This window comes from Hypanus sabinus, chromosome 6, assembly GCF_030144855.1.
Source record: "Hypanus sabinus isolate sHypSab1 chromosome 6, sHypSab1.hap1, whole genome shotgun sequence".
Lineage (NCBI taxonomy): Eukaryota > Metazoa > Chordata > Chondrichthyes > Myliobatiformes > Dasyatidae > Hypanus > Hypanus sabinus.
Window position 1 is genome coordinate 96,143,509 of NC_082711.1, and position 25,442 is coordinate 96,168,950.

The 25,442-nt window shown below is 39.3% G+C and overlaps 1 protein-coding gene across 11 annotated transcripts in view; it reads right to left on the minus strand.

Moving 5' to 3' along the window:
- Positions 1-25,442, minus strand: part of dgkb (diacylglycerol kinase, beta) — a 797,915-nt gene that overhangs the window by 573,299 nt on the left and 199,174 nt on the right. For all 11 annotated transcript variants that reach the window (XR_009512720.1, XM_059972636.1, XM_059972640.1 and 8 more), the window contains 2 exons: positions 13,498-13,547; positions 1,553-1,627 (listed from right to left, as the gene is read on the minus strand). Coding sequence is in view for 10 of the 11 variants with exons in the window: in XM_059972636.1 (XP_059828619.1) it covers positions 1,553-1,627; positions 13,498-13,547 (125 nt within the window). In the remaining variant the exon portion in view is untranslated. The remainder of the gene's footprint in view (positions 1-1,552; positions 1,628-13,497; positions 13,548-25,442) is intronic.

The window sequence follows — 25,442 nt, forward strand, 5'->3', positions numbered from 1 at the left end:
GCAGCTTTTACTGTCCTCTGCAGGGACTCACAATCTGATGCCCTGCAGCTTCCGAGCCACACCATGATGCAGCCAGACAGGACACTCTCGATGGTGCGCCTGGGGAAAGTTGTTAGAGTAGGGCAGGAAGCCTTGCACTCCACAATCCCCTCAGAAAGTGTGGATGTTGCTGTACCATCTTGACTAGTGAGAAGGTGTTGTAAATCCAGATTAGATCGTCTGCTATCTGCACACCAAGGAACTTCATGCTCTTCATTCTCTCCATGGCAGAGCCATCGATGTGCAATGGAGTGGTTAACCTGTGCCTTCCTGAAGTCCACAATCATCTCTTTTGTCTTATTCACGTTGAGACTCGGGTTGTTGTTCTCACACCATTTGACAGGCCTCTCTGTATGCCGAACCATCGTTTTGCTCATGAGGCCAGCAACTGCTGTATCATCAGTAAACTTGATGATACAGATTGAGTTGAATCTGGCAATGCAGCTGTGAGTCGACAGCGTGAGCAGCAACGGATAGATCGCAGACCCTGGTGGGCTCCAATGCTCAGTGTGATGGAGCTGCCAAATCAGACTGACTGGGGTATTTCTATCAGAAGTCCAAGATCCAGTTATAGAGAGGGGTGATGAGTCCCAATGAGGACAGCTTACTTGCCAGCCTCTGAGGGATGATTATGTAAAACACTGAGCTGAAGTCGATGAACAACATCCTGGTGTGTACGAGGCATCACTTACTTGGTGGAACAGGACAGAGTGGAGGGCAGAGGCAATGACATCATCACTGCACTAGTTTGAGTGGTAGGCGGACTGGGACGGGTCTAATGTAGCTGGAGGTAGGATTTTGTATGATCTATTACCAGCTGCTCAAAGCACTTCACGCTTGTTGGAGTCAGTGCCACAGGGTGGTAATTATTTAGGTCAGTTACCGTTGCTCTCTTGGGCACTGGAAAGATGATGGCTGCCTTGAAGTCTGCAGGGACAGCGGGCTATTTCAGAGAGATATTAAAGATGTCAGGTAACACCTCTGTTAGCTGGGCTGTATCTGACCAAGAACGTAGTCTGGTCCTGCAGCTTCTCATGTGTATACCCTTGCTAGGGTCTTCTTTACCTCAGCTGCGACCAGACAGGGAACCTGTTCCTCAGGAAGAGAGAGGGCTTTCTTCAATGTCACTTCATCCAAGTCGTTCATAGAAAGCATTCAGCCTATCCAAAAGGGAGGCATCACTTTGATTGACGCACAGGGTTGACTTGTAATCGGTTGTGGTTTGTATACCCTGCCACGTGTGCTGCATGTCCCTGGTGTCACAAAGGTGTCTGTGAATTTTCTGTATATACTCACACTTTATCTTCATTAGACTTCAATGTCCAGGAACATTTCCCAGGAAAACATACAGAGCTATATTAAAAAAATAAATGCACAACCATAGAGACCTTCCTGAAATGAAACCGTTTGATCATTAAATATTGATCATCAAACAAAGATTTTAACATTCCCAATCCCAGCCACCCAGTGTTCTTATAGCACCACCAAGTGAGTGATAATGGAAGTTACATACAGGTTTGAGCTCTGTCACATCCCATTGTAGATACTCCGCAACATGCATCATTTGATTGATGATCTGGTCAAGTTCCTATTGAACAAAGAACATTTTTATTTTTTTCCTCCCATGCAATAAGATTTTGAGCAACATCTCTATTAACACAATGGTTTACCTTTTCTAATATACTTCAGACAAAAATTGTATTAATATTAATATTGGAATGTTCTTCTGCCTTGTATTTCTTCACACCTCTATGACATAAAGGACATTAAACATGTTTAAAATAATATAAATACCAACCATGCATTGTCATCAGCTCCAGACCCTTTCTTTAAAACTAAAATCTTTTATCTGGATAGTCATGCACATAACACTGAGCTACATAAAAATGTATTTGACTGTTTAAAACAATTGTCTTGCTAAAGCTCTCCTAAACTCTCACTCCATTGTCATGCAAACTGTCCACCCAGCGGTGCCATACTGCTTGTACCACAGAACAAAAGGAAACTTCTGAAATGTCAGTCCAAATACTGGAAGCTTGGCAAAAGAGGAAATGCATCTGCATTGCTCTGGTGCACACACAGCAGCAGCTGGGGTTGCTAGCCTTAATAAAATGTGACCTTTAGTTTGATTGCCCGTGTGTGGGAAAAAAAAATGCACATCAGGGCTAATTTGAAAACCAGTTGGCAATATGCAGGTGATTTGGTGAGCCAAATTCTAGAGGACTATTGACAGCAAATGTTGATAATGGCTCCATCTGCTGGAGCACACAAAGTGACACTTAATCTAGAGGCCTTGAACAAAGCATCAACCAACCAGCACTAGCCACTACTGACCGTTCCCCCCAGAGCTCCTCCCTCCCAATAAGCAATCATAACAACGATTGTCAACAAGGGAAATTATTTCTTATTCATTTCTCCTTTTCATGAACAGTTTTGGATCAGCGAGAACAAGACGATGTGTGTAGAAGGACAGCTCATCTTGAACAGAGAGAACACGACGTGTACATATTCTAATAAATGCCATGGTGAAACATTAACTGCTTCTCTTTCTATGCTGTCCAACCTGGTACATTTCCAGCATTCTCTGTTTTACTTCAGGTTTCCAGCTTCTGTAAAATTTTCCCTTTCTCCTGGGTTCTCTCCTAGGGCAGGGTTTCGCTAAAGTTCCACATAACTCTGGATTTTTTCTATTTTGGCTTCCGTCTCACACATTTCCCTCACTAAGCAGTATTTGAACATTTTTGAACTTTGTTTCTTCCCCAAAATGCACCCTTTCCCATCCCATAACTGAGGTGGTGGCTGAGCCTCATTGTATTTGTTGCAATGTATCTTTCTAAGTCTGAAAATGATAGGCTCAAGTTTCGAAAGAGTGTCCATTCAGATTTTGAGATTATCATTCAAGTGTTGAGATTATCATTAGCAGTCAAGTGTGAAAAGTGCCATTGCTGCATGCTGAATAACTAAAACCTACTAATGTATGGCCTTGAATTATCTGAAGATTCAGAATAGACGTCCTTTCAATCAATATATGCCAAGGAATTTAGTCACTGGTCCTCTGTCTCGTGATAGATGCCAAATGCAATGTAACACATTTTCAGGGGAATCCAATACAAGCTCTTTCTATCACTTACAATGAGGCAAAATTTGGTTATTTGTTTCATATCGAAGGATTTTCTTTGAAAGAGTGGTCATAGCAATGGCATCCCGTTTGAGGATGAGAACCTTTAATCTAGAACTAATATTAAAACAATTACAAAAAGAGGTGGGTCTGGATAAAATGTACTTCAGAAAATAGTTTAAAAGTAGAATGTCATACAATTAAGAAAGTAATTCATAATCAAGAAATTGAGACTCTATTTCAAGAATCTGTGAACAACTAAGAAAGTTAAGGGGGGTAAATAAGATTGGGGAAATACTGAAGGGAAATAGAACTGAAACAAATATTTCCAGTAGTCTGCTGTGATCCCTACCCTAACCAAAGCAGCTGTCTTGCAATATCTTCATGGCTTTGGGGCACACATCGCTGTCAATTTGCACAATAGAAGGTTATGCTTTTGAGCATATTGAAGAGGTACAAATTGGAAAACTGATGGATAATAATCAAAGTACCTTGAAAGAGTAAACTTTACAACATAGATAAAAAGAATTGCTTTGGGGTGACAGAGAAAAAACACAACATAGATATCTGAAAATAATGAGAAGTGGTAGGCAGGGATGATTGACTAGAAGGATGCCAAACATAAGTGATTATGTAAGCACATGGCGTGTGCAATAAAATGCATGTGGATGTATGGATTTCAAAAGTTTTAAAGTATTTGAAACGTATTGCTAAAAAACCTACATATCATCTAAAGTGTGCCACAATACATATGACTGATGATCAGTAAATCTGCATCAATACTGCCTGCTGGGAGAATTTCCTTCTCTTCCTTAAATAACAGCACAGGTATGCAATGTTACTTTGATAATATCTCATTTAAAAATCACAATAACTCTCCCAAGACTTTATATAAAGACCACAAGTTTTAGGCAATAGTTAGTCTAAGATTTCTGCAGAAATACTCATCCAAACTGCAGCTACCAACTTATTGTTGTGCATATATGCAGACCTGTTTTGTTCTAAATTTAAGTGACTGTGGGACGTAAATGCGACCAACAATACCAAAATCTGTTGTCTGTCCATAATTGTCCATGAACTCCAGAAGGATTTAAGTATCAACTACATTGAAGTGAAGTCATATGTCCTCAAAGAGACTGAAAACTACAGATTTACTTCCCTGGAGAACTTTAGTGAGCCAGATAGAATTTTATACAATTCATGATTTCTTGGCAATTAATATTGCTGATGCTACCTTGTTCCTAATTCCAGAAACTATGTAATTACTTACATTTAAATTCCCAAGCTGTCATTCCAGTACTCTAACTCATTACTGTGAATCAAGTGTCCAAGCCTCTGGATACAAGTCCTATAACTTCACCACTGCACTACCATATACACTTAAACCAGCAGAAAATTATACACCAGTCATCTTTAACTGTGTATTTTACCTGAAATATGAAAAAAGTACATAATTCCCCCAATGCTTTTTTCTCTTTATCAAATTATTTTAGATTAGAACATCAGGACAATAAGAAGTTTTCACCAAGAATTTTACATATAGAACAGTACAGCACAGTACAGGCCCTTCGGCCCACAATGTTGTGCTGACCCTCAAACCCTGCCTCCCATATAACCCCCCCCCACTTTAAATTCCTCCATATAACTGTCTAGTAGTCTCTTGAACTTCACTAGTGTATCTGCCTCCACCACTGACTCAGGCAGTGCATTCCATACACCAACCACTCTCTGACTGAAAAACCTTCCTCTAATATCCCCCTTGAACTTCCCTCCCCTTACCTTAAACCCATGTCCTCTTGTACTGAGCAGTGGTGCCCTGGGGAAGAGGTGCTGGCTGTCCACTCTTTCTATTCCTCTTAATATCTTGTACACCTCTATGATGTCTCCTCTCATCACCCTTCCCTTCAAAGAGTAAAGCCCTAGCTCCCTTAATCTCTGATCATAATCCATACTCCCTAGACCAGGCAGCATCCTGGTAAATCTCCTCTGTACCTTTTCCAATGCTTCCACAAGACCAAGGAGATGGTGGTGGACTTTAGGAGATCTAGGCCTCATATGGAGCCAGTGATCATTAATGGAGAATGTGTGGAGCAGGTTAAGACCTACAAGTATCTGGGAGTGCAGTTAGACGAGAAGCTAGACAGGGCACAGATGCCCTGTGCAGGAAAGCACAGAGTCGACTGTACTTCCTCAGAAGGCTGGCGTCATTCAATGTTTGTAGTGAGATGCTGAAGATGTTCTATTGGTCAGTTGTGGAGAGCGCCCTCTTCTTTGTGGTGGCATGCTGGGGAGGCAGCATTAAGAAGAGGGGTGCCTCACGTCTTAATAAGCTGGTAAGGAAGGCGGGCTCTGTCGTGGGCACAGAACTGGAGAGTATGACATCGGTGGCAGAGCGGAGGGCACTGAGTAGGCTACGGTCAATCATGGAAAACCCTGAACATCCTCTGCACAGCACCATCCAGAGACAGAGAAGCAGCTTCAGCGGCAGGTTGCTGTCAGTGCAATGCTCCTCAGACAGGATGAAGAGATCATTACTCCCCAACGCCATTCGGCTCTACAATTCAACCACCGGGGCAAGACATGTTAAAGTGCCGGGGTTAGGACTGAGCTTAAGTTACCACTCAATGCACTTTAGTAAACTATTTAAGAACTTTTTAAAAGCTATTTATTAAGGCTTTTTGGGAGGGTGATTTTAGATGCATATCATATTTATACTGTGTTAAATACTGTATGTAATTAGTTTTGCTACAATAAGTGTATGGGACACTGGAAAAATGTTGAATTTCCCCTTGGGGATGAATAAAGTATCTATTTATCTATCTATCTATCTATCTATCTATCTACGTCCTTCCTATAAAGAGGTGACCAGAACTGGGCACAGTACTCCAAGTGTGGCCTAACTAGAGTTTTATAGAGCTGCATCATTACATCACGTCTCTTAAACTCTATCCCTTGACTTATGAAAGCTAACACCCCATAAGCTTTCTTAACTACCCTATCTACCTATGAGGCAAATTTCAGGGATCTGTGGACATGTACCCACAGATCCCTCTGCTCCTCCACACTACCAAGTATCCTGCCATTTACTTTGTACTCTGCCTTGGAGTTTTATGCCAAAAATGGTGACAAAACAACAACTTGTTGCTAGTGACCAGCAAAGAACAGAAATGACCAACTAAAGATGAAGAGGCTTTTGATGGTTAATGACTCAGGATGCTTATATGTCAAGGTCACAATGCATTATGCTTAACAAAAAATTATTTGGAAAAGCTACGGCAAAGGTTGTGCAGACTATCTGATTATGTGTAATGGACTTCTTTCTTAGCTGTTTAGTATGCTTCCATTCCATACAGATGCTATTTTCTGCCTGGAAGGTGAGAAACGAAGGTTCAACAGGTGGATACCCTGAATGGACATACCGACAAATGAATAAACATTGGAGTATTTAGGCTTATATTTGCAAGTGCCTTCCACCATCTTTTTGCATATTTATTGATTTTTTTCATATAGGTCTTATTGTAAATTGGGGTTTTCTATGTATTGCACACTGTACTGCTGCCACAAAACAACACATCTCCTGACATACGTCAGTGATAATAAGCCTGTTACTGATTCTGAAGTGTTGAGAAGAATGAGAGGGATTCTTAGTGAAGCTCATTAAATTGCAATTAATGAGCAAACTGGATGCATGATGTTCCTGATGAAAGGAGTCTAGGCTAGGTGGGGGGGGGGGGGGGGCGTGGCGGAGCATATGCAAAGGGAAGCAGCCTAAGAATACAGTCCAAACCATTTGGGACATGATGTGAAAAAATGTCTTCATTCAAAAACTGAAGAACCTGTGGAGTTATACACCACAGAAATCAGACAAGATCAAATTATTATACTTATTCAAAGTGTTAATGGCAAAGAGACTAAGAGATATTGAAGGGAACAGGATCAGAGTCCTGCATTTGGGTAATCAGCTATGATTTTGTTGAATTTGAAGTGGTGAATGAGAGAGACAGACATGTGGCTGGGTGGGACCATTTGAAAAGACCAAGTCTTGTCGAGAGTGAGTCATAATTTGAAATACTGAATGAAAGAGAAACATAATTGCAGTGTGGGAGCTATTTGAAAAGCACAAGTCTCATCGGATTGGAGTTTTACTTGAGCCAATAAAAAGAAGGGAGGTGTAAGCACAGCGGCCACTGTTGGAGTGGGAGGCTTTGGCTCAACAGGCTTCAATGGCAACAGGCTTGGGCAAGCACGGGCAGCAGTTCCAAGTAAGTTTCTTGTAGGTTTTTTTTTCGCTTCCTTTGTTTATTAGTTCTTAGCTACTGCACTGAGAATTGGTTAATAGTGGTATGTTCCTTGAGTGAGATAATTACATCGGCATGAAGGGCATTGAGTTGCAGTACCTTAAAGACTGTGCTAAGTTTCTGGAACTGCATCTCTGGAGCTGACCGTTGTGTCTTTCAAGAGAATGACCAAGTGATGGATGGCAGCTACAGGGAGGTAGTCTCTACTAAAATGTTGGTGGAACGCAGCAGGCCAGGCAGCATCTATAGGAAGAAGTACAGTTGGTGTTTTGGGTCGAGACCCTTCGTCAGGACTAACTGAAAGGAAAGGTAGTAGGAGATTTGAAAGTAGGAGGGGGAGAGGGAAATCCGAAATGATAGGAGAAGACAGGAGGGGGAGGGGTGAAGCTAAGAGCTGGAAAGGTGATTGGCAAAAGGGGTACAGAGCTGGAGAAGGGAAATGATCATGGGACGGGAGGCATAGGGAGAAAGAAAGGGGGAGGGGAGCACCAGAGGGAGATAGAGAACAGGCACGGAGTGATTGTGAGAGGGACAGAGAGAGAAAAAACAAGGAGGGGGGAATAAATAAATAAATAAGGGATGGGATAAGAAGGGAAGGAGGGGCATTAATGGAAGTTAGAGAAGTCAATGTTCATGCCATCAGGTTGGAGGCTACCCAGACGGAATATAAGGTGTTGTTCCTCCAACATGAGTGTGGCTTCATCTTGACAGTAGAGGAGGCCATGGATAGACGTATCAGAATGGGAATGGGACGTGGAATTAAAATGTGTGGCCACTGGGAGATCCTGCTTTCTCTGGCGGACAGAGCGTAAGTGTTCAGTAAAACGGTCTCCCAGTCTCTCCCATTTCACACACCTCTGCTGTCACCCCAACCGCCCGCCACCCTGCTCAGGATAGGGTTCCCCTTGTTCTCACCTACCACCCCACCTGCCTCCGGGTCCGATATATAATTCCCCGTAATTTCCACCACCTCCAACGGGATCCCGCTAACAAGCACATCTTTCCCTCCCCCCACTTCTGCTTTCCACAGGGATCACTCCCTACACAACTCCCTTGTCCATTCGTCTCCCCCATCCCTTCCCACCGATCTCCCTCCTGGCACTTATCCTTGTAAGTGGAACAAGTGCTACACCTGCCCTTACAATTTCTCCCTCACCACCATTCAGGGCCCCAGACAGTCCTTCCAGGTGAGGCGACACTTCACCTGTGAGTTGGCTGGTGTGGTATACTGCATCCGGTGCTCTCAGTGTGGCCTTTTATATATTGGTGATACCCACACAGACTGGGAGACCGTTTCACTGAACACCTACGCTTGGTTTGCCAGAAAAAGCAGGATTTCCCAGTGGTCACACATTTTAATTCCACGTCCCATTCCCATTCTGATATGTCTATCCATGGCCTCCTCTACTGTCAAGATGAAGCCACACTCAGGTTGGAGGAACAACACCTTATATTCTGTCTGGGTAGCCTCCAACATGATGGCATGAACATTGATTTCTCTAACTTCCATTAATGCCCCTCCTCCCCTTCTTACCCAATCCCTTATTTATTTATTCCCCCCTTCTTTTTTTTCTCTCTCTGCCCCTTTCACAATCACTCCTTGCCTATTCTCCATCTCCCTCTGGTGCTCCCTTCCCCCTTTCTTTCTCCCTAGGCCTCCCATCCCATGATCCTTTCCCTTCTCCAGCTCTGTACCCCTTTTGCCAATCACCTTTCCAGCTCTTAGCTTCACCCCTCCCCCTCCAGTCTTCTCCTATCATTTTGCACTTCCCCCTCCCCCTCCTACCTTCAAATCTCTTACTATCTTTTCTTTCAGTTAGTCCTGATGAAGGGTCTTGGCCCGAGACGTCGACAGTGCTTCTTCCTATAGATGCTGCCTAGCCTGCATTCCACCAGCATTTTGCTTGAATTTCCAACATCTGCTGATTTCCTCGTGTTTGCATTGTCACTCCTAGTTTTCAGAAAGAAGGTACTTGGTTGACTGTCAGCAGAGGGAAAGGGGGCCTTGCAGGCAGCTAGTGAAGATTACTCCTCAATAATAAGGATACTACTTTGGATACTGACCAACCAGGGGAAGTGGCAGCGACTGGGTCTCTGGCACTGAGTCTGGCTTTCTGGCTCAGAAAAGGAATGCAGTATTGATAAGGGGTTCTATAGTTAGAGAAGCAGACAGGAGATTATCGGGATGTGAAAGAGACACCCCAATGGTATTTTATTTCCCAGCTGCCGGGGTCAGGGAGGCCTCAGATTGAGTCCGCAGCATTCTAAAAGAGGAGAATGAGCAGCCAGAGGTTGTGATGTATATTAGTACCAACAATGTGGGTGGGAAAAGAGAGGATGTCCTGAAGAAAGAATATAAGGAATTAGGTAGAAAGTTGAAAAGCAGGACTCCTAGATTGTTGCCTGTGCTACGCATCAGTGAGAGTAAGAAAAGGATGTTTTGGCAGATGAATGTGTAGCTGAGGAACTGGTGCAAGGGCGAGGGTTTCAGGCTTCAGGATCATTAGGATCTCTTCTGGTGAAGGTATGACATGTACAAAAAGGGCAAGTTGCACTTGAATCAGAAAAGGACCGATATCTTTGCAGGCAGGTTTGCTAGACCTGTTGGGGAGGGTTTAAACTAATTTGGCAGAGGGGTGGCAACCACAGTGATTAGGCAGAGGATGGGTCAGTTGGTTTGCAAGTCAAAGTGAGTGTGTAGTGAGACTGTGAGGATGGACAGGCAGAAGACAGGGCAAAACTGCTGTCAATGGGATGAGTTGAACCGTACAATAGGGGGAAAATCAAAAATGGTGATGAATACAGGATGGAAGATGTTATATTTGAAGTCACGCAGTATAAGGTAGGTGATCATGTAGCACAATTAGAGATTGGCAGGTATGACAATATAGGCATCACTGAGTCATGGCTGAAAGAAGATCAGAGTTGGGAAATTATCATCCAAGGATATACATTGTATCAAAAGGATAGGCATGTAGGCGGAGTGGGTGAGGCGGCTCTATTGGTAAAAAAAAATCCTCAGAAAGAGGTAACATAGGATCAGAAGATGTAGAATTCTTGCGGGTAAAGAGACCCTGATGGAGTTATATAGAGGCCTCTGAAAAGTAGCCAGGACGTGGGATACAAATTACAATGGGAGATAACAAAGCAATGCAAAAAAGGCAAAGTTACAAACATCATGGGGGATTTCAATATGCAGGTAGATTGAGGCAATCAGGATGGTGCTATATCCCAAGAGAGAGAATTTGTGGAATGCTTACAGATGAATTTTTTGTGTAGATTGTGGTTAAGGCCACTAGGCAATCAACTATTCTTGATTGGTATTGTGTAATGAACCAGATTTGATTAGGGAACAGGGTAAAGGAATCCTTAGGAGACGGTGATCATAATATGATAGAATGCATCCTGCAGTTTGAGAGGTAAAGATAAAGTCAGGTATATCAGTATTACAGTGGAGTAAAAGGAACTGTATGAGAGAACTGCATGAGAGAACAGCTGGCCAACGTTGACTGAAAGGGGACACTATCAGGGATAACAGCAGAACAGCAATGGCTAGAGTTTCTGAGGCAATCAGAAGTCTGGGATAAATACATCCCTGAGAAGAAGTTGTTTTCTAAAGGATGGATTAGGCAACCATGGCTGACCAGGGAAGTCAAACAGAGCATAAAAGGAAAAGAGAGGACATAAATATAGCAGAAGTTTGTGGAAGTTAGAGTATTCAGAAGCATTTAAAAACCACCAGAAGGCAACTAAAAAGCCTTAAGGAGATAAAATATTAAAAATGGAGGTAAACTAGCCAATAATATCAAAGAAAATACCAAAGAAATGCACAGATTTATAAAGAGCAAAAGAGGGTTGAGAGTAGCTATCAGACTACTGGAGAGGTAGTAACGAGTGACAAAGAAATGACATACAAACTTAAGTATTTTGCATTAGTTTTCACTGTGGAGGACACTAGCAGTATACCAGCAATTCTAGAGTGAGTGCAGTTGTGATGATTGAGGAGAAGGTGCTTCAGAAGCTGAAAAGATTGAAGGTAGGTGAGTCATCTGAACCAGAAGGACTACACTCCAAGGTTCTGAAAGAGGTACATAGTTGAAGAGATAGTGAAGGTACTAGTAATTTCAAGAATCACTAGATTCTGGAATAGTTCCAGAGGACTGGAAAAATGCAGATGTCCCCCCACTTTTTAGAAAAAGAGGGAGGCAGAAGAAAAGAAATTATAAACCAGTTATCCTGTCTCCAGTGGTTGGGAAGTTGCTGGAGTCCATTACTACGGATGAGATTTCAGGGTACTTGGAGGCACATGATGAAATGGCCCAAAGTCTGCATGGTGTCCTTATGTGGAAATCTTGCCTGACAAATCTGTTGAAATTCTTTGAGAAAATAACAGTCTGTATAAACAAAGGAAAGTCAGTGGATGTTGTTTACTTGGATTTTCAGAAGGTCTTTGACAAAGTGCCGCACATGAGACTGCTTAACCAGATAAGAGCCCCTGCTATTACTGGAAAGATACTAGCATGGAGATTCAGATCGGATACTGGCAGGAGGCAAAGAGTGGGTAAAAGGGACCTTTGCTGGATGACTGACAGTGACTAATAACGTTCCACAGGGGCCATGGTGGGAGTGCTTCTATTCATGTTATATACCAGTGATGTGGATGAAATTGATGGCTTTGTGGCCAAGTTTGCAGACAATACAAAGATAGGTGGAGGGACAGGTAGTGTTGAGAAAACAGGGAATCTACAGAAGGACTTAGACAGGTTGAGAGAAAGGTCAAAGAAGTGGCACGGTCATGCAACCCTCGTGCAGGATTCCCTAAAGGTTAACTTGTGGGTTGAATCAGTGGTAAGGAAGGCAAATGCAATGTTAGCATTCATGATGAGTGAGGTAGAATATAAGAGCAAATTTGAAATGCTGAGGCTTTATGAGGCATAGGTCAGACTGCACCTGGAGTATTATGAGCAGATCTGGGACACTTAACTCAGAAAAGGTTTGCTGGCATTAGAGAGAGTCCAGAGGAGGTTCAGGAGAATGATTCTGAGAATAAAAGGGTTAACATATGAGAGCATTTGATGGCTATGGGCCTGTACTCACTGGAGTTTGGAAGATTGAGGCGGAATCTCATTGAAACCTATTGAGTATTGAAAGGCCTAGATAGAGTGGATGTGGAGAGCACTACTTGCATATATCATTATAACAGAGATAAGGAGGAACTTCTTTAGCCAGAGGGTGGTGAAGCTGCGGAATTCATTACCACAGATGGCTGTGCAGGCAAGTCACTGAGTATATTTAGAGCGGAGGGTGATAAGTTCTTGATTAGTCAGGGTGTCAAATTTTACTGAAAGAAGGCAGGAAATGTTATTGAGAGGGATAATACATCAGTCATGATGGAATGGCAGAGCAGACTGATGGTCAAATGGCTTAAATCTTATGCTCTTGCGGTCTTCTGAATAGAAGGAGCTGGCTGGAAGGGCAGAATGTCCCCACATTATTTTTATATTAATGCTGAGCAATATAGTGTAGAAGCATTGATTATGGAAATATTTAGTTTCAGTTTGATATTTAAGTAAAATCATTTGATTTGCTAAATGAGTTGCTACTACATTTTTTGTTCCTTAGAAATAAGTTGTAACAATCAATCATGTATTATTAAAACTTGGATAATAATGGATAAAACAAGGAAGAAGGTTTTGTGCATTTTTGTGTCAGAAAATGCAACATCTTTCTATGGCCATATTGAATGACAAAAATGTCTTGTTTTTACTGATTTCATCAACAAACCACTGTAGATTAATGCCAATATTGTACTGTGGTTATGTTAATGAACCAATATCAGTGGCCAGGACTATAGACCAACAAACATGAATTCAAAATCTTCTACAGCTATTGAATTAAATAAATTTGTCCTAAAATGGTAATCACTTGCTATTGTTATAATCTACTCTGAAAATAAAGCATGCAGGTAGGCCTGTATTGTGTATCAATAGCAAAATACAACAAATAAAATTTTAGCGATCACCAGGGCTCTAGAGATCTTACCGAGCTATCTAGCGACCCATTTCCATCAGTGTCATAAAGACGAAACATGACTAAAAGGGAAAATAAAAAGAAATCATTCATCTTTGAAAAGCATCCCTAACATACCAATAAAACCTTATCAAAAAAGGAGTAGATCCCATACAAAACATACCCATTTACAAATAATTTCCCATTTACTGAGATAGAGCTCTACTAACAGGAATGAATCTCAATAGATTCAATAATAGATTCAGAATATCAATAGACTCAGCAGATGCATATTAAGCTAATCTTACAATAATTTCCACACAGGCTACTTCAGGTTTGATATTAAATTACTTCATATATTAAAATAAACCAGGATTTAAAATGTAGGAGTAGGCTAACTTGGTTTTGATAGGGCATTACTAATCAGTTAGCTCATTACAATTTCCTTCAGAAAAAAATAAAATTTAATTAACTGATATTTTTACAATTGTGAGGCAAATTAACAAAGTAGATGCAAAGAACATGTGTCTTCTTTGGGGAAGATCCAAAACTTGGGCCTCTTTTAAGTCCGAACAGGAATTCGGGAGGAACCACCCTTCTTAATGACAATAAACTGTGGAACCAGTAACAAAAATGTTGTGCTCAATAGCAAAAACGCATTTAAAGCCAAGAGAGAAAATACCCTAGCCTAGAGGGAGAGGGATAAAAGCATTCAAACGTGAGAAATTAATAAATAGAGTTAAAGTTTAAAGGATACGCACATGCAGCATTAATAGCAGCATAAACCATAAAATATATTTGTGTGATGCAATTCTATGAATAAAACTATCAGGATAAAAAATGTTTGAATGTGTAATTTTGCCTTATGGGGATAGGATGAGGGGCAGGGAGAGGGGAAGAGGGAAAACAGCTTATTTAGCCCCCTACATTGGGGAAAGGTGTAGGCCAGCAATACCATGGACAATGAATCTAGGCAGCAGAACAAGCCTTGCTTTTTATATATTATCACCTAATGAAGTGTGGGCTTAAATCAAAGTTTAATTTTCCTGTTAAATTCACAAAAATACCAACATCAGCTAGCAATCAACAAAAGCACAACTTGTCAAGAGGCAATTGTATTTATAATAAATGGAGCGACTGCTGATGGAGTTTTCAGGTTCCACAATAAATGTAATTAATACATATTCTTCCAACACGGTACCATATTTTACTTCTTGTTTTTGCAATAATTCTTGATATGATACTAACAGTGTATCACATTCACATATGCTGTGCTCTATATTTCTCATTAAATCTGAAGGCTGGTCTGTATTTTGAATATCATAAAAACAGGGAGCAGCGGTATGTTTATACCGCTCTCCACTCACCAAATAGCTCTGGTTAGTGGAATGACCTGTTGGTATTAGAAAGCAATGAAGTTCCCAACGTTCACAACAATTCAATTGCACTTGCACAACTAAATGCACAAAATGATGGTGTCCCCATACCAAAAAAAAACACTCGCTTATTATTGAAATAAAGATATAACTGGGGAAATCAAGTCAATTCTTCATGTATATTTTTAGGAATATCATGCTTATTCATGTTATGGATTCAAGCTAACTTGTTACCAATAGACAAAATAAGACACTTTGAAACCACAATCTAGATATCAGTTAGGTCCCAACATGAATTATGTTAAGGGATTAAGAGATTATTATGGAAGTGCTGACACAGCCTAGTGTGAACAAATACAAATATAATATTAGAATTATAAGGTCTACAGTCTTAATGTATGGAAAAGATATAATCTTACTTAAGTGTATCCTATTAAAAATATTCATAGACAGAATTATTATGAATTGCTTTTCATTTGATTTTCTGAATGCAAACAGATCTCCAAATAATCACTTGATTTGTAGTTCAGAAATAAAATATTGAACATTTAAAATCCAGAAACATTAAAACCTTTTCAGACACACGACTGCCAGTTAGTGAGAGAATACTGCAACATTAGCAGCAGACCTCCAGCAGGGGGCGCTCTATCTCTCTGCATTCTCTGCAGTTCTCTCTGGGACAATGGTAAGTATGTGTAAGAAAAAGGTAGATTCCTTTTGATAAAATTGCATTAAAATATTACCAACAGATATAATAGAATTTCACAGTAACTCATTCAGTTACAAATTCATGAGTAAATTATAATCAGATATAATTAGAGCCTTTTCCAAAATATTCAAGATTTACCTTTGGGAAAGGTTAATTTGAAAACTTACTTGAAAGTTTTATGGCAGCTGGTCACAACAGCATGATGCAGTAACTAGCTGCTTTAAGGTTATGGTTCCATACCGCAGTAGGATCTGCAGTCCAGAGACATCTATCTACCTGATGCAAGATATCAGTGGCTGTGGGACTGTTCCATAAAACAGTACAACACAGGAACAGGTCCTTCAGTCTACAACATATGCCAAATTAAACTAATTCTCTGTTGCCTGTGCCTGGTCCATATCCCTGCATTTCCTGTATATTCGTGTGTCTATCTAAAAGCCTCTTAAATGCCATTGTCATTTATAGCAGAAATGATTCTATCACTCCCACCAGCAGCCTGTTCCTGGCGCTCCCTGCTCTCTGTGTAAAAAAAAACTATTGCCACAGCCAACGCCCATAAGAACAAAGAACTCTCCCTGCAAGCCTATTCCACCGCAGCTGATCCTCCAGCTTACACTATTTTTCTGTTCTATCCTCGTAATACCTGAATCCTGTAAAGTCCAGAATCTGTTTTGAATGAATACCAGAGCTGACCCACCACATATAGAGACGTCTAATGGTTCACTACCTTCTCCTCATCTCAGTCCTGAATAGCCAATTCATTACTCAAACTGTACCCCTGGTCTTGAGCTCATAGCTAGAGTAAAAATTGTCCCTGTAGTTACCTGTTGTGCTTGATCAATTTTCTAAGTTAAAAAGAAATCTTTTATTCCGCCCTAATGGCTTCATAGTCCTTCATGGCCTCCCTGAAGCATGAAACAATGGCTCAGATCATGCTGATAGCAAGCCAGCAGTTCAAACAGAATGTCATGAACAAGCACATAGTTGCACGTACAAGTGTGTTGCATCTGGTTTGCCCCTGGATTTCTTTTCAAGACCATTCCTCAGTCTCCTCAACCCCTGCATCCTGAGTAAGGAAACATTATCTAAACATTGAGAAATCACAAAGCTTTGAAATGCAGAGGGATATGGCTGTCCCACTGCAAGATTTGCAAAAGTATTTTGTGCAAGAACAGTAACGTTGTTCAGGAAAGTTGACAGAACATTATTTTTTGCTGGAGAACTGAATATGAAAATAGTAAGGTTATGCTTCAGTTATTTCTTGGGACTGCGTCTGAGGCACTATATACAATATGAATCTCTTTTTTCAGTTAGTATGTCAAGATATTGTAAGTACTTTAAGTTCATAAAAGGTTTACTAGATTAATACATGGAATATGCCTGTTCCCCGAAGGAGGAAAGACTGGACAAAGTAGCTTTGTAAACACTAGAGTTCAGAGAATGAGAGGCATATCAATTGAAACATGCAAGATCCTAAGGGCCTTAAGGGTCTTAATGGAGTGGACTTGGAAAGAGTGCTTCCTCTTGTGGGAGAATCTAGAATTAGTGATAACTATTTAATAATAAAGGGGTCACCCATTGAAGATGGAGATGAGGTGAAAGCTTTTTCTCTTGGAATTTCACAAGTCTTTAGACTTTCCGTCCTGAAAAGGTATCGAAAGCCAAGTCTCTGAATCTTTTAACACAGAGATAGATAATTTTTTGATAAACAAGTGGGTGAAAAGTTACAGTGGTAAACTGGAAAAGAGTTGAGATTACAATCAGATCAGATATAACTTTATTAAGTGACAGAACAGGTTTGAGGAACTAAATAGCCTACTCCTGCTCTTAATTCATATATTGGTGTGGCGTAGAATACCGTTTCCCTTCTTTGATCCTGTGCTTCCAATTAGTTTGAATATTCAATAAAAGTTCCCTTGAAATTATAGAATAGCATTACTGAGGCCAGCATTCAGCTATTCAATTCTTCCTGTGAAGTTCTTTAAAAAGTTCACAGTAACATCACAAATTTTATGTGATGGGTTTAACATTCTGATATGCTAATGCACCCAACGCTTTAATCACACAAACACTTAATCTGGAATCCCTAAGTACCTTTGAGAGTGAAAAATGGAAGGTTCACAAGTAGCCATTTGATGAAAACTTCCAGGACATGGCACTCTCTTCATTTTTCTTTTTCCGTCCATGAACATTTTTTAAGCAATAATCTCCTGGGTCTTTTTAAAATGGTTACTTTAACCATCACTTACCAAGTGCAGATGTCTAACGTATCTACGTATCCTGATTTATACAAGTACGACAACGTATCCTGATTTATACAAGTAGTTGTTCCTCATTCTGAGTCACAATTTCTCCAATGAGAAGAGAGGTACTCATGCTTGTTCTTTGCAATAAAGTTCAAAGGATTTTGTGATGGATTAGGTGGCGATACTGGCCCCTCCCATCAATAACCATTTTTGAAACCTAACTTTGCAATTGGTTGGAGGTACACTCCATTCGCACTGTTAAGTGTTTTTTTTTGCCTTTGGTATCAAGCACTCTGGAGTCAGTTCACTGTCTTGATTCCTACATTATATCACCACAACCATGCATATTTTATATTGACTGATAAAAATATAGAATGACAGCTTAAATAGAAGTAAAATAATTCATCTGATTTGAGTGGTAAATTGATGCTTAGCTCTGCTTAGCTCATTACACTATATTTCATTAAATGTTTTTTCTTTTCTATCAACCTGATATGTCCACTCTTTTCATGGCCCCATAGCAGACATACAAAACTAGCAAAACAGCCATTCTTCATTACTTACAGTCAATTTTAAAATGTGTATTTGCAATGGGACATCTTGGACACAGCACATATCAGGCTATCTCTGGTTTTTGGCATGTCAGTTTCTCTCCATTAAAATCAACAGGTCAAGTTAACCGATTTTATCTTCATGTGGTAATGTTTAGGACCGCAGCCAAAGTATGCACAGCTGTGGATTTCCTAAACTGTCATTCTAATTGCCCTTCTGACTGTCACTAGCCGAATCAAGGGTGGTGACGAATCAGCATATAGAAAAGAGATCAAAAATCTGTCTGAGTGGTGTCACAACAACAACCTCTCACTCAATGTCAGCAAGATAAAGGAGCTGGTTATTAACTACAGGAGGAGGAAACCAGAGGTCATTGAGCGAGTCATCATCAGGGGATCAGAGGTGGAAGGGGTCAGCAGCTTTAAATTCCTCAGTGTTATCATTTCAGAGGATCTGTCCTGGGTCCAACATGTAACTGCCATTACAAAGAAGGCACCACAGAACTTCTACTTTCTTAGAAGTTTTCACAAATTTGGCATGTCATCTAAGACTTTGAAAAACTTCTATAGATGTGCGGTGGAGTGTATATTAACTGGTTGCATTGTGGCCTGGTGTGGAAACACCAATGCCTTTGAATAGTAAATCCTACAAACAGTAGTGGATACTATATGGGTAAAGCCCGTCCCACCATTGAACATATCTACATGGAGCACTGTCACAGGAAAGCAGTATCAATCATCAAGCACCCATACTGTCCAGTTCATGCTTTCTTCTTGCTGCTGCTATAAGGAAGGAGGTACAGGAGGCTCAGGACTCACACCAACAGGTTCAGAAATGGTTAATGCCCCTCAGCCATCAGGTCTTGAACCAGAGGAAAACTTTACTCACCCAATCACTGAACTAATCCCACAATTCATGTCCTCATTTTCAAGGACTCATCGTCTCACTTTCTCGATGTCTCACTTATTGCTTATTTATTTATTATTACAATTATATTTTTATTTTTCTCAGCTCAAGCTGGTAAAACCTGAGATACAAGTATGGCCCAGGATGATCATTTCTCAATTTCTAGGAATTTTCAGATTATCTAGTGGTGTTTAGTATTGCAGCTTTCTGGAGAATTACTTAAATATTGTTGTTAATGCTAATAACTTAATACTATTGAATAGTGACTTTGCGATGATACCAGTTGTAGATAAAACTATTGGGACAATGGTTTTATCCTGTTCATTTTCCTTAGTCTTTCAATTTCCTCTTTTAATTCAGCACATTTCTGCTGTTTTCACTTACTGATTTCTGTATGTTATCTGTGTTGGAATGGTTATATCCATTAAGTAAGTTGTTCTTGCTGGTCTATTATCCTGTAATATTATATCTGGATGGTTATTATGGTTTGTCCTATGTGTAATAGTCATGATATAGTTTGTCAAACTCTAAAACTGGATCCGGCTTGTACTTATAGTAGGTTTGGTGTCTTTTATGAGTTTGTATTTTAAAGCAATATTTTGGTGAATGGCATCTGCCACTTCATTTTGCCTGTGTTAAGTAATCAGATTGAGTTAAATTGCTGCAGGATCCTGTAATGTCTTGGATGTTTCAAGCTTCTCTTGACATTTTCTGATTTTCGACATTTATCACCTTGAATTTGTTGGTCTTTTATTATGTATTTTTGATCAGTTTTGGTGCTAACCACCTGGCCCTGTATTGCCACAAGGAATCCTTCTGTTTCTGAGAAGAGGTCTCCAACTCTGACCCAGGCATTTGATGCTTCCTTGTTGACAACGTAGTCCACTTAGATCGTGGGGATGGTTTCCATGGAGGGTCATGCATCCTACAGGACATCTCCATTGGTAAAGCCCACCCCACCATTGAACATATCTACATGGAGCACAGTCACAGAAAAGCAGTATCAATCATCAAGCACCCATACTGTCCAGTTCATGCTTTCTTCTTGCTGCTGCTATAAGGAAGGAGGTACAGGAGGCTCAGGACTCCATTGGATGTCCATTGGTTACCCTTTGCTTCTGTAGTGATATTTTCTTCATTCTTCTGGATTGTGTTGTCATTTAAGTTTAGTGGTGTGTATTTCTTATCAGAATTGCATATGCTCACATGGAGTAGAGGAATCCTGTTTTCATTGATGAAATTATAAGCTTTAGAAATTAAACTGACTCCTGTGTAATTTTTTTATGTCTGTTATTCCTCTTCCTCCTTCTGTCCTAGGCAATGTTAATCTAAGTGTGTTTGAGTATACACAACGTTTTCTAAAATTGTCATTTTGTTCCTTATTTATCTTTATAAATTTTCCAAATCTGTTTCGGACCACGATAACTATGCCAAAAGAATACACTAATATGGGTACATCAAAAGTGTTTAATGCCTTAGTTACAATTTTACTATTGATTTTCACCACACTATGATGTGGTTTCTTTGCAAGTTGATATCCCAGTTATGATATGTCTCATATTTATCCATCGCTTGCATTGTATCAAGCTGCTCTGTTCATATTCTACTAGTTCTATTGCACCTTTCTTTGTATTTAATGTTCTACACTTAGCTAATCCAAAATTCATGTTTATACCTTTAGAAAATAGTTATACTATTTGAATTAAATGCTTTAGCTTGACCAATAATTTTAAATTTTATAATTAAGTGTATAATTTTAAATTGTCTATATATAGAAGGGGTGTCAAGGTATAATCATTTAACTGTCTCAGATTTGATAAACTATTTTCATCTGATTCAGTAAATTAGACAGCAGTTTTAAAGCTAGACAAAACCAAAGTGGGCTTAGACAGTCACCATGAAAAATGCCACGGTGTATTTTGATAATGGTGGTTGTTCTTTTTTTGATTGTTAATAAATAGGGTGATTATGGTACACCAATGCTTCATCAGATGTTTAAGGAATTTCACAAGTATTGGGTATAGTTTATACATATTGAGAACTTCTATTAAACATGAGTGTGGCATAGAATCAAATGCTTTTTAGTGGTCAATGTAAAATAAAAGATTTTTGCTTTTCTGCCTGGCTTGATATAGAATTACAGAATCTAGTATCAGTTGTACCTTACATCCTTTCACACACTTATGGCATCTTTTCTGCACTTCTGTAAGTATATTGTGGTTATCTAAGTGAGTGGTGATTAGTTGTGAGACACATCATGTTACAATTTTATACATAGTTTGTAAACAAGTAATAAGACAATATTTTGATGGATCTTTTGTGATTTCTCCTTTAAATAAGAGATATGTTTTACCTACTGTCAGGAGTTTGGCACTTCTTCAGGATTTATAAGAAAGTAGTTGATATGTTTTAATAGATATGAATGAAGGCAAGTAATTTTTATACCAATAATTATGAATATCATCATTGCCAGTACTTTTCCAGTTGTGGGTATCTTTTATAACGGCTTTTAGCATATCTATTGTAAATTAAGGTGTTTGCATATCTTCAATTGTGTGAGTGTGTCCTTCCCCTGTAATTCAGCTTGCTTCTTGATGGTGTGTCACCCTGTTTGACCAGATAGTAGACCAGAAGTTAATTACCTCTGTGGTTGTTGGTAATTCTGTGCTAAGGTTGGTGATAATTTGGTGCATTGAACTTAGGTTCAATGTCCTGTATAAATTTTTTTCATTGTTCCTGAGTTGATAATTCTGTTTTCTTTGTCTGGCACATTTCATGGATTTACTTAGCCTGGTTTTATATGCAGCAAGCTTTTGTTTTAGTGTATCTATAAATTCTACAGTGCTTTTGTTGGGTTTATCATACATTGTAGCATCTTATATTCCCTTAGCTTTTGTCTTAACTTTCTTGCTTGGGTTAGCTGTCTTATACTCTATTCGACAGGCTACTTCTTTTGTTTCTTAATCTCTTCTGCCATTTAGGTGTTCTCATTTAATTACTCAGTTTTGACTTTCTGTTACGGGTTTCTCTGCTTATGACCATTGCACTGCACTGCTGTTACTATTGTTGTTAATATTTTTTTTCTTTCTGTATTTGCAGTTTGTTGTCCTTTGTGCATGTTTGCCCGTCCGTCCTGTTGGGTGCAGCCCTTCATTGATTTGACCATGTTTCTTGTATTTACTGTGAACTCCCACAAGAAAATAATGCAACTTAATAATAACTTTACTTTTGACTTTTTGACTTTTGAGTTTACCTGTGAATTGAGCAGGATGACTTAGAATAAATATCTACATTTTTCAATGCTGGCCTAGCAAAGCAGGTGGGAAAATTGCAGGCAATTTTACTTGTTTGATTAGATTCCATTCTTATTATGTTATTTAATCTAATTAAATAATTTTCCTCTTTTAAAATATTATGATAAAGTCAGATTTTGTTACCACAGAGCTGGAAATTTATTTTATATAATGCTAATATAATTTTGAAATTATGTTAATATAGTTCTGAAATTATGCTAATATTATGTCTGAAATACCCTATAATTATGTGTTGATGAATATAATCCATAAATTATCTGAATAATAAAGTACCACAACCTTTATTTTGAAGCATTTTAGAGCTCAAGAGATTTACATTATCAGTGTTTCAAGTTACAACACTGTTACAAATTGTAACAAAACATAGAAAAGAAGGCAGTAGCCCTTCATTAATAATCTGCCAGGCCACTAAACACCGACACCATCTAGTCAAAACACTTCACTTTTGCCATTGTGCCTGCCAGCCATTTTGACTGCCGAACATTGTTTACTTGTGTTGTGAGTTGTGGTTTTTGTTTGTTTAATGTGCATATTACAAAAAAAAATACCATTTCAAGTTTTCAGGTCGTGTAAAAATTTCTTGCTCAGATCAACAGTTGGTCCATGTAGCTACATAAACAAATAATGGGAACGTTGTCAGCAGTCAAAAGAATGCCATGAACACCTTGCCAATCAGCTCACAACTAGCTTTGCTGAGAAAATTCACAGAGATGACCTGCTCCCAGGGTTGACTACACAGCAAGCCTCTCTATGAAAGTCATGGGACATGAAAAGTTAACAGGTTGAGAACAATTAACTATATACCAAACTTCCCAACAAACATTACACAGTCAAATCTCCATGTAGTCTCATGCATTCATGGTTATTTTTATATATTTGAATGAGAAAAATTGGAACTAAATTTGCTTGAAGTAAACCTAAATTTGAAATTCTTCAAGTAGCCATTTCCCTTAAATTCTGGCCCACATTTCCAAACTTTTCTGGGCCACCGTCCCCTTGGCTCCCAGACCACATCACTAGCTCCCCCTCCCTTTCCCACCATTACATAAAAACTCTTAACAACTTTGATCTATGGTGAACAGTGAAAGAAAACAGGAACTGCAAATACAAAGTAGTGACAAATAATTGCAAAAATTATTATTATTAAAAATGTTAAATGTAATTAAATCTACAAATAAAAATATTTCTTTAATTACAGTATATACTATTTTCATCAACAATTCTAGAGAATACATTAGTCCAACTGTTTACTACTTCATTGCTTTTTCACTTTTCAATGTAATGGATAGGCTTGGTGCAGTGATATCAGCTTTTCAACACCTGGCTAAATGAAATTCAGGAGTTTCTTATCCCTGTTTTCAGGAATTTGTGGACTGTTTCTTTGCTGATAAAGAATTGGGTGACAGCACTATCCGCGCTCCACTAAGTATAATGTTGGAAATGCAATAAAGAACATATTGACCATTTTCCACAGTGCATGATAGTGTGCAGAGATTTATTTCTGCAACCAAAAGTTTTGATATGATTTTTTGAACCTGACCTTCAGCTCAAAGCCAGTTTGTAGAGAGATCAGTTCTTCCTCCATCCTGTTAATTTCTCATTACTAATGTTCAGTATTCATTACCCAATCTGGAATTTGAATCAGGAGAAGATCCTGAAATCTCTTTTACACATCTTGATGCAACACACCCAAGTGGGTACAGGATATTTGAAGATCATCACCTGATATTCTTTCTTTCTCTTCTAACTCAGAGAGGCTCAGAAATTGGAAAAGGTCATGAGTGCCAATGTTGCGCTTAAATAAGTTTAACTCGGTCAGGAACGTGGAGACGACTGATTTGATTTTGATGATTTTCACTTCATTTCCTTGCAATTGTTATGCCTAATATTCTTGAGTTGATAGCTGAATGAAGCATTCAAGTCTTCAAAAAGGATCCTTGAATTTCACAGTGAATGGTAAATATGTTAGGTACAGATTCTCTCAAGAAAGTAATAACCCCACAGTGGTGTCTTGTCATTGATGGTGCTCCATCTGTTGCACAAGCAAGAATGTTGGTCAGTGGAATTGTCTTCGTCTTTGAAAAATTGTTAAAAGAAATATTGACTTCCCCTTTGAATCTGTTTCTAGTCCCCTTGCAAATAACAGCACTGGAAACACATTTACGTTTTTTATGAAGTTAACATATCCAAGAAGCAAAGATTTGTTGCCTGGCAAAATTGCCTCATCAAACTGCAGAGCAAATTCTGTTGTCCAATATGTCCTCCACATCCTCAGACATTTCACCTATTTGTCTTTGAACAAAGCTGTTGCTGAGCAGAATTTACTTCTATTAGTTAGTCTGTTAACTTAAGCAAAACCATACTCAGAACCTCCCTTACTGCTGGGAAAATTAATTCTTCTCCAATTGTATGGGGATGTCCAGATATAGCAATGCGCAATGAAATGTTGTATAAAGCATGCAAACCATCACTATTTGCTGTGAAGTCCTGGGAAACATGTTTTGAATTGTTTTATGTTTCTGAAGGTTTTCACAAAGTGACTGAAAAATAAATCAGTTCTTGTTTACTTTATCAGAGTGTATTTTCTTCAAATGTTCAAGGAGCATTCAAAAGGACAGATTATGAACTTCACTCCATTGAACGGCATAACCGAATTCACAAGAACTGAGTCGCCGCGTGATTATGGGAATCGTAATAACTAACAGCGTAATACAGTAGTGAATAGCAATAATGTATGGGCCAGGCCTGGAAATAACATGATTTCCTGAGTTCAGATTCCTTGTGATATGCCAAATACATAAGTTTTTCAACAACTATAATGCTCTTCGAGCAACATCTAAGACAGAGGTCGGCAACCTGCGGCTCCAGAGCCACA